Genomic DNA, 14,582 nt, shown 5'->3' with positions numbered 1-14,582 from the left:
TTTGATGGTTGTTTTCCTCCACGCGTCTTTTTTTTGTTGTTTTTCATTTTAAAGCATTGGAGATCATTGTAGATGAACAGCCTATAATTTTTTGCACCTGCGTATATGTTTTCCCCTCTCCAATCAACTTTTTAATCAAACTACACCATTCTTCTGAACAATGTCTTGAACGTCCCATTTTCCTCAGGCTTTCAAAGAGAAAAGCATGTTCAACAGGTGCTGGCTTCATCCTTACATAGGGGACACCTGATTCATACCTGTTTGTTCCACAAAACTGAGAGACTCACTGACTGAATGCCACACTACTATTATTGTGAACACCCCCTTTTCTACTTTTTTTTTTTTTACTAATAGCCCAATTTCATAGCCTTAAGAGTGTGCATATCATGAATGCTTGGTCTTGTTGGATTTGTGAGAATCTACTGAATCTACTGGTACCTTGTTTCCCATGTAACAATAAGAAATATACTCAAAACCTGGATTAATCTTTTTAGTCACATAGCACTACTATTATTCTGAACACTACTGTATGTTGATGCTATCAGGATGAGTCCTAAATGCAGAAAAAAAAAAAAAAAACCATTATAATCAGGGCATTAAACTGACTAGCTGAAGAAGATGATGAAATTCAAAATGAGTATTCAGGAGTTAGCTTACCTTCCCATAGAAATGACGTATCTTGGCTCAGGCATCTGGTCATAGACCTGTTCAAAAGAAGAACTTCAGTCCTGTTACAATATTTGACTAAGAACTATTTTGTCCTGTCAGCTGGAAGAAAGCTTCACATCAGTCTGTCAATTCACAAACAGGTTATTGCTAAACCAGGAAGTATTTTCACAGCTGTATTGTTTTTGTACTCCTATTTGGCAGAGGGAACAAAAATTAGAGCAGTGTTTTAGATAACCTAAATTACAACACAATATCTAATCATGACCCAGTTATTGTTAGCAATACTTCACTAACCTGAAGTAAATGTGTTGCAACCTGTAAATTCTCTCCTCTCACCTTCCGCAGGGCTGGGGCCATCTTATTGGTCAGCGTTCCTGCCACAATCATGACATCAGCTTGCCGGGGGCTGGCTCTGAACACCACGCCAAAGCGATCCATATCATAACGCGGCGCCGCCATGTGCATCATCTCCACTGCGCAGCACGCCAGCCCAAAAGTCATAGGCCACAGAGAGCTCTGAGGAGAAAGTACAGCAGGGAAGAGACAAAACTATTAACACGTGAAGAAAAAGGAATAATTACAAGTAAAACATTTTCAACTGAGAAATACCAGAACCATTGATAGTTGTTTTTATTTTTAAACATGTCTGTGTGGTTAATTTGTAGTCACCAGACACTAATAGCCTTCCATATTATCTTGACAAAGCTAAAAAGAAAACGAACTGTCCCACATGCTGGTCCTGATTGGCACAAACAGTGCCCCGCCTCCTCACCCTGCGTGCCCAGTTGATCAGGTCATCGAGCTTGGTGATAACATACTCCCCCTTGCTGCTGGGTGCAGATGCTGGTTTGGTCGCTGCCACTGCTGTACTTTTCTCTCTGGCTGGAACCACACTACAGCAAAATGATGGAGGGACACTTAAACACGTGCAGAGTGTTGGTGGGATGTCAGTCCTCCATGCTGATGTTTCATTCTTAACCTCACCTCATACAGGCATTTTCACATTTTGCACCCCTGTGGAGACTCTTCTGTTGGAGAGCAAAAACTAAAATGTTTCTGTTGGAAGAAGAGTAGGTCAGAGAGATATAGCAGTATTAAAAAAATAATAATATTAGTGGTGGAAAAAGAACCCAAGGAGAAATATATCTAGAAAAAAATGTAACCAAGGGGAGAGGTCTTATTCTGACACTTGACCTGACATTTCAGTGGAAGGTAATATTAAGTAGAGAAACACATTGATTCCAAATAGTGTGTAAGAGACAAAGGAACAGATTTCACTGTGGTGATGAAGATTAGGCCTGAGCTTCCTAAAGTTGATAAGACTATAAAGGATTACACAGAATGTTTGTACAAACTTGATGTAGACTCTCTGCCCAAAGATAGAACAAAAAATCAAAGCTCTTGCAAATAAGAGAAAGGGGTTCCTTTCAGTGGAGGGGAACTTCACCTCAAATAAGTAAATGATCTTTTTTTCCTTTCTTTTAAGAGCAAAAGAAAATGTGGATGATGTACAAGTCATCAGACATAAAAAAAAAAATATATGACACAAGACAGATTATGTGAATGTTGTAACTTTTAAACAATGCATTGTCAGGGTTTGGTTAATGTTATGTGAAATAATTTCTTGTATTTTTTCTGACTGGGGTTTATGTCACTGCTTTTTCTTGTATGTCACTTTGGTTCTTAATGGTCGATGGCCCCCTTTCGCTATCCACACCCACACTCTGGCTTCTTACCTCGCACCCGTTTCCCATCACACCTGCTCCTTACTCTCAATATTTAAGCCTCTCTCTTTTTTCTCTTCTCTGCCAGATCATTGTACATCACCGCTTTTGCTTCCAGCCTTTTTTCATAACCTTCATTTTTTAACTGCCTTGCTGTGTTTTGTGACCACCCTGCCTGTTCTTTCGACCTCGCCTTTAGCCCAATGATCCTGACATTGCTGCTGTTTTTGGACTGCCTTTATGTGTACCAACCTTTGCTTGTAAACTCACTAAAGCCTTCTGAACATCAAACCTAGGTGTCTGTGTTCTGCGTGTGTATCCAGCCATTCCTGGTTTCAGAACCTGACATGCATTAACATTTAAATGACATCAAGTTTCAAAACTAGGAACAAAGTTGCCTTACCTTGAAGAAAAAGTGCCAAACATGGCTAGGCGAGGCGCTGAAAGAAAGAAAGAAAGAAAAAAAAAAAAAGATTTTTAGAACTCTTGCAGTAAATACTGTGATCATGGATTGTTGCTGTGTTACTGCCATCACAAAACTAAAGAAGAGCAATCAGAGATTTCTGACATCCACCAATCCGGATCACCATCAAAATTCAGTGGAGTCTTCTATGCCCTAATATCTATCTGTGGCGCAGATTTGGTGAGAATCCTTGAAGTAGTTTCAATGTAATCCTTCAAAGACTATATAAAAAATTTAATGAATTCTTCCATGGCCTAATATGTATCTGTGGTGAAGATTTCGTCTAAATCTGTGCAGTAGTTGTGAGGTAATCCTGCTAATAGTAATCCTTCAAAGCCTATATAAAGTGAAACTTGATCCAGAATCCGGATCGCCTCCAAAATTTAATGGAGTCATCTATGGCCTAATATGTATCTGTGGTGAAGATTTCGTCTAAATCTGTGCAGTAGTTGTGAGGTAATCCTGCTAATAGTAATCCTTCAAAGCCTATATAAAGTGAAACTTGATCCAGAATCCGGATCGCCTCCAAAATTTAATGGAGTCATCTATGGCTTAATATGTATCTGTGGTGAACATTTAATCAAAATCCATGCAGTATTTGTGATGTAATCCTGTTAACAGACAGACAGACAAATAAATAAATGCAGATTATTTTATTACTTCCTTGGCGGATGTAATAAAAGATCTACATCATCTTTTATCAAATGCCTTTTGATCCTGCGCCAGCTCACATAAATAGCTTGTTCAATCTGTATAAAACACAGACCCACTACACAATGCCACAACGTGTATTAATCAAATGCAGTCCATGGATTTGACTACCAGACTGAGATCAAAGCATGGAGTACAACTGCTTAACATATAAAAAGTCTATAGCATTCAATGAGAGGGGAGGAAAAAAGGATTCATTCTGGTGGATGCGTACAGACCACAGCACACATCACAGTGCGTAACAATGAGGGGTGTCACAGATCACAAAATTTACAGTTAAGAAAGGATCACGTTCTTAAGGAACACTTCGGATCATTTTTTCTGAATCCGAACACTGAAGGGTGGTGAAAATATAACTTTATAACTCTGAAATGGAAGTGATCATGGTTCATTTCTCCATGTAGGGATTATTACAATTTTCTTTTGCCCCAGCAAGTCTTCTCCCATTTACAAATAGTCCAGAATGCAGATGCAAGGATTTTAACAAGGTCCTCAAAGAGGTCTCACATGACACCTATTTTGTTGTATTTGCACCGACTCCCCATAAAGTCCAGACTTAAGTTTAGAATTTTGGTAACGCTTTCCGACCTCTACATGGTCAAATGCATACCTTTATCAGTCAAAGTCTCTGAGGTCCCCTGACAAAAACCTGTTGGTGGCCCCTTGGTCTAGACCAGGGGTGGGCAACGAGGGCCGAGACAGTGCAGGTTTTCTTTGCAACCAGTCACCTCAACAGGTGGGTTGCTGATGAGCTTCTTCCCTGAACATAAACACCTGATCTTTAATGAAATCACCTGCTGAAGTGATTGGTAGAAAGGAAAACCTGCAGTGTTTCAGCCCTTCGTGGCACGATTGCCCACCCCTGGTCTAGACTGAAAACCAAAGGCAGTGGCTATCCATACATAGCCGTATTCGTATAACGAAATTCTATTGGTATGTAGCATCTCTGTCAATGGTCAATATAGGTCACGTGATCATAAGGCTATGTACTTGTACATGTATTTGCTACTGATACGTAGATTCAAAAACTACATTAACCACAACCACTAATCCTAACCATAACAAGGATGCACTACGTACGAATAGAATTTGTTATTACTAATATGGCTACATATGAACAGCCACTTTCAAAACAAAAGAAGACTGTGCATTCAGGGTTGTTGCTTCCAAAATATGGAATGCACTGCCATTACATTTGAGATTTGTAGACACCACTGAAATATTTAAACAGAAACACAAGACTCATTTGCATAGAAGGAATCACAATGACGTCACGCACCAGGCGGGGCCACACCGGTAGGCAGAAAACTTAATGCAGCCACTGACTGTGTGCACTCGGTGATCCATCACACGCTGCCAGCTCAGCACCGTGCATAAAAAAACATCACATCCAGATAGATGACAACCTGTCTGAAAAATTTTCACTTTGCAAGCATTAAGTCTCAAGGATCAGATGTGGTTTGGCTCAGAATTACGTCTAGTACAGGTGGAAGATGTAATCACATGAGCTCACCCTGTGTTCCAATAGAAATCGATGGTTCCAACACATCGCATTAAAAACAAACCTCCCCTTCTGTACTTTTTTTATTTTTTCCCTTTGGTTTTCTCTGTGCAGCTCCACATTTAGGCGATAAGCTGTGACTGAAGTTAGTATGAGGGCTGCAAACTAACGATCAGATTTTCGGTTCATTTTGAAATCAAACAGTTTAACACGCAAAAGAGCAATTTTGCAGACAAACGGATGAACACAAAGTGTAAAGTTGGACTCACCGGCATCAAAATGACTGTAAGCCGTGGAAGAAATAAAACCAGCGAGAAGAAACATATACATACATATATCAATTCACCCAATCCTCGGTCACTCAGGAGGAGCTCGGAGTCGAGCCGCTGCTCCTCCACGTCGAAAGGAGCCAGTTGAGGTGGCTCGGGCATCTTTTCCAGTGCCCCCTGGACACCTCGCTGGAGAGGTGTTCCGGGCATGTCCCATCGGGAGGAGCCCCCGGGGAAGACCCAGGACACGCTGGAGGGACTACGTCTCTCGACTGGCTTGAGAATGCCTTGGGGTTCCCCCGGAGGAGCTGGGGGAGGTGTGTGTGGATCGGGAGGTCTGGGCAGCTTTGCTTGAGCTGCTGCCTCCGCGACCCGAGTCCGGATAAAGCGGAAGAAAATGGATGGATGGATGGATGGATATATCAATTCAAGTTTATTTATATGGCACATTTAAACATAGCTGCAGCTGATGAAAGTGCTTCACAATGATAGCAATACAATAACTGTAAAATATTAACAAAAGGAAAAGAACAACAAATCTAAAAATACACAGCAAAATAGCAGAGCAAAGCATATACCACTTATCCAGTGTTGAAAGCCAGGGAAAAGAGATGAGTTTTCAGTCTGGACTTAAACTGTTCCACAGACTCTGAGGACCTGACAGACAGCGGAAGATTGTTCCACAGTAGTGGCGCTGCCACAGAAAAGGCTCTATCACCTCTGGATTTAAGCCTGGCCTTAGGAACAGCCAGGAGAAGCTGCTCAGCTGACCTCAGAGCCCTATGTGGAGTGTACAGCTGCAGGAGCTCACTCAGATACACTGGGCCTATACAGTGCAGGCACATAAAAACAATAGCCAAAACTTTAATATTTAACACAAAATATGAATGCTGCGGGCTGCAGCATTCTGTACACTCTGCAGGCGCTGTAGGAAGCACAGATCCAGCCAAATGTACAGAGCATTACAATAATCCAGACATGACGTTATAAATGCATGGATAGCTCTTTCAAAATCAACTTGAGTAAAATAAGATTTAATTTTGGAAAGAGTCCTCAGCTGAAAGAAGCTGGCCCTGATGGCAGAGCTGATGTGCTTATCAAATCTGAACATTGGGTCAACTATCACCCCTAGATTTTTTTTACAAAAAGGCAGCAGAAAGTGGACAGAGGACCAATAACACTGTCTTGTCCTTGTAGAGGGTTACTTTGCCCGAACACTAAAATCTCAGTTTTATTTTTATTAAGATTCAGAAAGTTAGTTCTCATCCAGACTTGTACATCATTCAGACAGTCCAGTAGTATTTTTACAGCAGCCTGCGTATCACAGGAAGTTACAGGAAGGTAAATCTGAATGACATCTGCAAAACAATGAAAACAGACTTTGTGCTTTTTAAAAACAGACCCAAGAGGGATCGTGTACAAAGCAAAAAGAAGTGGTGCTAAAATTGAGCCCTGAGGCACGCCATATTTAAGAGGAGACACAGAGGAAGAGTACTGTCCTACATTAACAGAAAAACTTCTGTTGGAAAGATAGGCTCAAAATCAATTTAGCGCTGAACCCTTAATACCTATGTGAGTCTCGAGGTGAGTCACAAGGACACTGTGGTCCACTGTGTCAATGGCTGCAGACAAATCTAAAAGCATAAGAACAGCAGAATTCCCTACATCAACAGTTAAAAGAAGGTCATTAAAAACTTTTAAAAGGTCTGTTTCAATGCTGTGTCTTAATGTAAAAACAGATTGAAACTTCTCACCTATTTCATTAAGATCCAGATAAGCCTGCAATTGGTCATAAACAACTTTCTCTAAGACTTTAGACACAAATAATTTAGAGATGGGTCTATAGTTGGACAACACATTTGGGTCAAGATTGCTCTTTTTGATGAGCAGCTGGACTACAGCATGTTTTAGAGCTGATGGAAAACAGCCACTTAGTAAAGAGGGGCTCACAAGTTCAGCGACAAATGGACCAATACACTCAAAAACATCTTTAAACAAATGACCTGGAACAATGTCCACAGTGCAGGAAGAAGGCTTAAGCTGATTAACAACTTCAGTCAGCTCACAAATAGATAGTAGGATTAAAACAATCAAAAACAGCATGACACATGGAGGGATCTGCTGACTCCACCTCAAACACAGGATCAGAGATTTTATCTGAATGAATGAATTTATTCAGCACACACTGTTCAAAACAACAACAACAAAAAAAACTTACAACAAAGAAAGAAAATGGATTACAATGCATCCGTGTGCCTGAAAGGGTACAGGCAGAAGCAAAGCTTATTAATGCCGTAGACCCCTTTAACCAAAAATAAAATGATCTAGCCGAAAAGGAGCGGAGGAAGTAAAAAACCCATCTATTCACACTCCCATTTTCAACCACTTCAAACTCTTCAGCTTAAAGGACACAATCCGAATGCTACCAAACAAATTTACATTTACAATTGGCAACACACAAAACTCAGCCTTCTTCAGCAGATACATATCTTGAAAACATCATGTCTTTATACTGATTTTTAAACTGATTGATATTTGGACATCGTTTGAGTTCATCCATCAGGTTATTCCATATTCTAGGGCCACACATGGAGACACAGAAACCTTTTCTGGTCGCCCGAGCGCCAGCAATTTTAAAATGATACAAGCCCTGTAAATTAGATTTTCCCTCTCTCGCTCAGTAAAAAATTCTTGAATTCTAAAGGGCACTTGTTTATTTTTCACTTTGTACATTAATTGAACAGTGTTGAACAAAATCATATTGTGAAGTTTTAATATTTGAGATTTAATGAACAATGGGTTGGTGTGGTTACGATAACCTGCATTATGAATTGTTCTTAATGCTCTTTTTTGAAGAATGAATAGTGGTTGCACTGTGGTTTTATAATTGTTGCCCAAACTTCAGCACAGTAAGTCAGGTAGGGTGAAATCAATGATCAATACAAAGTATGTACTAGTGCTCTGCAATCAAGAACATGCTTTGCTTTATTTAATACTGCAACACTCTTTGATACCTTCTTTCCAATTAATTTTTTCATCAATAATAACACCTAAAAACTTATTTTCTTTTGACACGTTCTATGTTTACCCCTTGTATATTTAACTGTATTTGTATGTCTTTTTTATCATTTCCAAATAACATTAATTTACAATTAATTTATCTCTGAAATAAGAGAAAATCTTCACAAAGGCTGGCCGAGGGCACAGCAATATTGCTAGCACGAGGACTAATAAGCGAATTCAGAGTGTTAAAAACCACCTGAGGTTTATGACAGTTTGAGGACATAAGATCTGACATGAATCTACTTTTAGCGGCTTTAGCTGCTCTCTGATAGTCAGTCTGTCCCTCAGTATTTGCAAGGAAACATGAAGATTATCTTTTTTCCATTGATTCCATTGCGTTTTCTATATGTTTCACGAAAAGCATCAGAATACAGGGCGGGTAACTCAGTATTGAATGTGAGCACCCAGCGCACCGTGGCACACGGACTGACCATGCTCCGAGACCACGTTAAAGAGAATAAAACAGCAAAGTGATCAGAGAAGTAGGTTTCACAAATCTCAACTGCGTTAGGATTAAGACCGAAAGAGAGCACAGTGTCCAAAATATGCCCCTTCTCGTGCGTACAGCTTGACACAGACTGATGTGTCAACAAGGTCCTCAAAGAGGTCTCATTGATATGCTCTCAAATTGTTATGGATGGGCTGATTTTGTGTTTGAGGATCCTTTTTTTTATTTTTGGAAGTCGTGTGATCCACACAGTTGTATGTAACTAATTAAAGCTGCTACCTCCTTGAGGTGTCTTTTTTTTTTTGTCAAAGAGAAACCTTTGGTTCATTGTGTTTTCTCCATCACTTTTCAACCATGGACGCACACGCAGAACTGCATTTAATGACTCTGTCAACACAGGTGAACTGCAGCCTGACACACAATGCGCACACCGCCCGGACTGTGTACAAGTGCGTTTTTTGGACCGCGCTTAAAAAGTTACTCAACTTCAGAGCCCGTCCTGCTGCTGCACTCAGCCCACAGAGACAGAACCAGACAGAAGACAGATCGCAGACAGACATCAACGTCTGCACCAACAGACTGATAACAGCGTCCCTCACATGACCACTGATAAAATAATTGCAGGCCTCCAAAAACGTGAAATCCTTCATGGTCGTCATCTCCAACATTTAATTTCTCACAATATCACTTTCGATCTTTGAGATCAAGAGTTGACACGTAGTCTGAAGTCATCTTCCCGTGTGTTTTCTCATCGCTTCTGCTTGGAGTCTGGAGTTTTCTGCCTACCGTCTGTGTGCGCATGTGCGTGAAAGGCGGAAGTAAATAACAACAGTGATGTTTTAATCGCTTGCTTTTAATTTGTTTAATGGTGTTTCACTTTCTATATTTTTATTTTACTTACACATATAACATGAAGTACTTTAAATAATGGTTATCCCATTACTGCAATCATAGGCGTAGGAGGTGGGGGGGCGGGGGGCAACCGCCCCCCCTGGGCTCGGCAAAATGCTCAAATTCAGGCAGATGGGCTGGGAAATTCGGGCATGGGCCATGTTAAGAAAAATATGCTTATGTCTAAAAAATATTCCTAAGGCTAAGAAAAAAAAATTGATGAAATTTTACTCGAATGTGTGATGACCATCATCAGTGTAGAAGTAGAACAGATGTCTTCAACTCTATAGAGTCTAGTGCCAGGGTCTAGGGTTGTAAATGCCAGCATAAAGCCCACTCCTTCCATCCCAAAGCCCAAGCAGTGCTGCCTACTGGTGGTGAGTAAGAGAACTAAGGGCCACCTGTGGACCAACCAAAGAGGTTATATACAGTGGGGAAAATAAGCATTTGACCCCCTGTCAGTTTTGCAGGTTTTCCCAACTACATCAGAACTACACAGGAGGACCTGGTCAATGCCCTGGTCAATGCCCTAAAGAGAGCTGGGACCACAGTCACAAAGATTACATTAATAACACATGATGCTGTCATGGTTTAAAATCCTACAGGGCAGCAAGGTCCCCCTGCTCAAGCCAGCACATGTCCAGGCCTGTTCGAAGTTCACCAGTGACCATCTGGATGATCCAGAGGAGGCATGGGAAGGTCATGTGGTCAGATGAGACCAAAACAGAGCTTTCTGGAATCAACTCCACTTACCATGTTTAGAGGATGAGAACAACCCCACGAAAACCATCTCAACCATGAAGCATGGGGGTGGAAACATCATACTCTGGGGGTGCTCTTCTGCAAAGAGGACAGGACGACTGCACCGTATTGAAGAGAGGATGGATGGGGTCATGTATTGAGAGATTCTGGCAAACAACCTCCTTCCCTCAGTAAGAGCATTAAAGGTGGGTCATGGCTGGGTCTTCCAGCATGACAATGACCCCAAACACACAGCCAGGGCAACTAAGGAGGGGCTCCATAAGAAGCATTTCAAGGTCCTGGAGTGGCCTGGCCAGTCTCCAGACCTAAACTCAATAGAAAATCTTTGGAGGGAGCTGAAACTCCAAACCTGAAAGATTTGGAGAAGATCTGTATGGAGGAGTGGACCAAAATCCCTGCAGTGTGTGAAAACCTGGTCAAGAACTACAGGAAACGTCTGACCTCTGTAATGGCAGACAAATGTTTCTATACCAATTGTTAAGCTCTGGTTTTCTAGGGGTCAAATACTTATTTTATGCAATAAAATGCAAATTAATTATTTAAAAATCATACAATGTGATTTTCTGAATTTTTTTTTATTGTTTTTTTAGATTCGATCTCTCACAGTTGAAGTGTACCTACGATAAAAAATTACAGACCACTCCATTCTTTGTAGGTGGGAAAACCTTCAATACTGACAGGGGGTCAAATACTTATTTTCCCCACTGTATATGAGTACTAGAGAAACCCGATGGGGGTTTCTGAAATTTGGGCAAATTTGGTTTTGGCCCCCAAATAGACCCCACCTCCTACGCCTATGATTGCAATGACTAACTCAACTTTGAGTAAACACAGACTTCTTAAATTATTCTCACGTGCTTTTGTGTTATATGTACATTCATGATAATGAACTCTTGAAGGATTGTCTTACAGACATAAAGACATGGATGACCTCTAATTTCCTGCTTTTAAACTCAGATAAAACTGAAGTTATTGTACTTGGCCCCACAAATCTTAGAAACATGGTGTCTAACCAGATCCTTACTCTGGATGGCATTACCCTGACCTCTAGTAATACTGTGAGAAATCTTGGAGTCATTTTTGATCAGGATATGTCATTCAATGCGCATATTAAACAAATATGTAGGACTGCTTTTTTGCATTTGCGCAATATCTCTAAAATTAGAAAGGTCTTGTCTCAGAGTGATGCTGAAAAACTAATTCATGTATTTATTTCCTCTAGGCTGGACTATTGTAATTCATTATTATCAGGTTGTCCTAAAAGTTCCCTGAAAAGCCTTCAGTTAATTCAAAATGCTGCAGCTAGAGTACTGACAGGGACTAGAAGGAGAGAGCATATCTCACCCATATTGGCCTCTCTTCATTGGCTTCCTGTTAATTCTAGAATAGAATTTAAAATTCTTCTTCTTACTTATAAGGTTTTGAATAATCAGGTCCCATCTTATCTTAGGGACCTCATAGTACCATATCACCCCAATAGAGCGCTTCGCTCTCAGACTGCAGGCTTACTTGTAGTTCCTAGGGTTTGTAAGAGTAGAATGGGAGGCAGAGCCTTCAGCTTTCAGGCTCCTCTCCTCTGGAAGCAGCTCCCAATTCGGATCAGGGAGACAGACACCCTCTCTACTTTTAAGATTAGGCTTAAAACTTTCCTTTTTGCTAAAGCTTATAGTTAGGGCTGGATCAGGTGACCCTGAACCATCCCTTAGTTATGCTGCTATAGACTTAGACTGCTGGGGGGTTCCCATGATGCACTGAGTGTTTCTTTCTCTTTTTGCTCTGTATGCACCACTCTGCATTTAATCATTAGTGATTGATCTCTGCTCCCCTCCACAGCATGTCTTTTTCCTGGTTCTCTCCCTCAGCCCCAACCAGTCCCAGCAGAAGACTGCCCCTCCCTGAGCCTGGTTCTGCTGGAGGTTTCTTCCTGTTAAAAGGGAGTTTTTCCTTCCCACTGTCGCCAAGTGCTTGCTCACAGGGGGTCGTTTTGACCGTTGGGGTTTTTCTGTGATTATTGTATGGCTTTGCCTTGCAATATGAAGCGCCTTGGGGCAACTGTTTGTTGTGATTTGGCGCTATATAAATGAAATTGATTTGATTTGATTTGAAAGTTTAACAATAAGGCTAACAGTGTATTTCTGCACAACGTAGATGTATTCATTTAGTTAAAAACTGTCCTACTGTTGCAGTTTGCACCCCAGACGCGCCGTTAAATAACCCATACATAACAAACCTCAGCTAAGCTACTTTGCTAACAGACAAGGTCAGTGTACGCAAACACGAAAATTTCATAAGTGACATCAAACAACGAGGCCGAAATACTGGTCATATTCATTTTATGCACTGCCGTTTCAAAATAGCGCATAAATATACCCTCAGAAGAATGTAATCTCCACACAGAACAGAAATATTATTTTTCTTACCAAACAACGCCGCCATCTTTAGTAAACCTGGCTGCGTCACTAAAGGCGGAATCATGGGCGGAGTTACCGTGTATCATCGTCTTCTTCTTCTTCTTCTACTACTACTATCGAGTTTTTTAGCGGTTTACAAACCGACACGGTGTATTACCGCCACCAACTGTTAAGGGTGTGCAGCATTAATGGAGTCTGTCGTAGGCAATACTAATGAGGAAATGGGAAGATACACTCAACAAAAATATAAACGCAACACTTTTGGTTTTGCTCCCATTTTGTATGAGATGAACTCAAAGATCTAAAACTTTTTCCACATACACAATATCACCTTCTTCTTCTTTGTCTTTCGGCTGTTCCCGTTAGGGGTCGCCACAGCAGATCAATCGTTTCCATCTCACCCTGTCCTCTGTATCTTCCTCTGTCACACCAACCACCTGCATGTCCTCTCTCAGCACATCCATGAACCTCCTCTTTGGTCTCCCTCTTCTCCTCCTGCCTGGTGGCTCCATCCTCAGCATCCTTCTCCCTATATACCCTGGGTCCCTCCTCTGCACATGTCCAAACCATCTCAATCTCGCCTCTCTGACTTTCCGTCAAATATTGTTCACAAACCAGTCTAAATCTGTGATAGTGAGCACTTCTCCTTTGCTGAGATAATCCATCCCACCTCACAGATGTGCCATATCAAGATGCTGATTAGACACCATGATTAGTGCACAGGCGTGCCTTAGACTGCCCACAATAAAAGGCCACTCTGAAAGGTGCAGTTTTGTTTTATTGGTGGGTATACCAGTCAGTATCTGGTGTGACCACCATTTGCCTCATGCAGTGCAACACATCTCCTTCGCATAGAGTTGATCAGGTTGTCAATTGTGGCCTATGGAATGTTGGTCCACTCCTCTTCAATGGCTGTGCGAAGTTGCTGGATATTGGCAGGAGCTGGTACACGCTGTTGTATACGCCGGTCCAGAGCATCCCAAACATGCTCAATGGGTGACATGTCCGGTGAGTATGCCGGCCATGCAAGAACTGGGACATTTTCAGCTTCCAAGAATTGTGTACAGATCCTTGCAACATGGGGCCGTGCATTATCCTGCTGCAACATGAGGATGTTCTTGGATGTATGGCACAACAATGGGCCTCAGGATCTCGTCACGGTATCTCTGTGCATTCAAAATGCCATCAATAAAATGCACCTGTGTTCTTCGTCCATAACAGATGCCTGCCCATACCATAACCCCACCGCCACCATGGGCCACTCGATCCACAACATTAACATCAGAAAACCGCTCACCCACACGACGCCACACACGCTGTCTGCCATCTGCCCTGAACAGTGTGAACTGGGATTCATCCTGTGAAGAGAACACCTCTCCAACGTGCCAAACGCCAGCAAATGTAAGCATTTGCCCACTCAAGTCGGTTACGACGACAAACTGGAGTCAGGTCGAGACCCCGATGAGGACGACGAGCATGCAGATGAGCTTCCCTGAGACGGTTTCTGACAGTTTGTGCAGAAATTCTTTGGTTATGCAAACCGATTGTTTCAGCAGCTGTCTGAGTGGCTGGTCTCAGACGATCTTGGAGGTGAACATGCTGGATGTGGAGGTCCTGGGCTGGTGTTGTTACACGTGGTCTGCGGTTGTGAGGCTGGTTGGATGTACTGC

General features: G+C 41.7%; 1 protein-coding gene across 3 annotated transcripts in view; it reads right to left on the bottom strand.

The window, feature by feature from the left end:
- Positions 1-12,962, bottom strand: part of ndufs7 (NADH:ubiquinone oxidoreductase core subunit S7) — a 33,224-nt gene extending 20,262 nt beyond the window's left edge. For all 3 annotated transcript variants that reach the window (XM_034180079.1, XM_034180078.1, XM_034180077.1), the window contains exons 1-6: positions 12,922-12,962; positions 2,797-2,833; positions 1,654-1,725; positions 1,442-1,562; positions 1,006-1,185; positions 658-704 (exon numbers count right to left, since the gene is read on the bottom strand). In XM_034180079.1, the coding sequence (XP_034035970.1) occupies positions 658-704; positions 1,006-1,185; positions 1,442-1,562; positions 1,654-1,725; positions 2,797-2,833; positions 12,922-12,937 (473 nt within the window). In that variant the 5' untranslated portion in view covers positions 12,938-12,962. The remainder of the gene's footprint in view (positions 1-657; positions 705-1,005; positions 1,186-1,441; positions 1,563-1,653; positions 1,726-2,796; positions 2,834-12,921) is intronic.
- Positions 12,963-14,582: the final 1,620 nt, after the last annotated feature.

The sequence above is a fragment of the Thalassophryne amazonica genome, chromosome 10 (genome assembly GCF_902500255.1).
Source record: "Thalassophryne amazonica chromosome 10, fThaAma1.1, whole genome shotgun sequence".
Classification (NCBI taxonomy): Eukaryota; Metazoa; Chordata; class Actinopteri; order Batrachoidiformes; family Batrachoididae; genus Thalassophryne; species Thalassophryne amazonica.
Note: the sequence above shows the minus strand (reverse complement) of the source record. Positions and strands in the feature narration are given on the sequence as shown.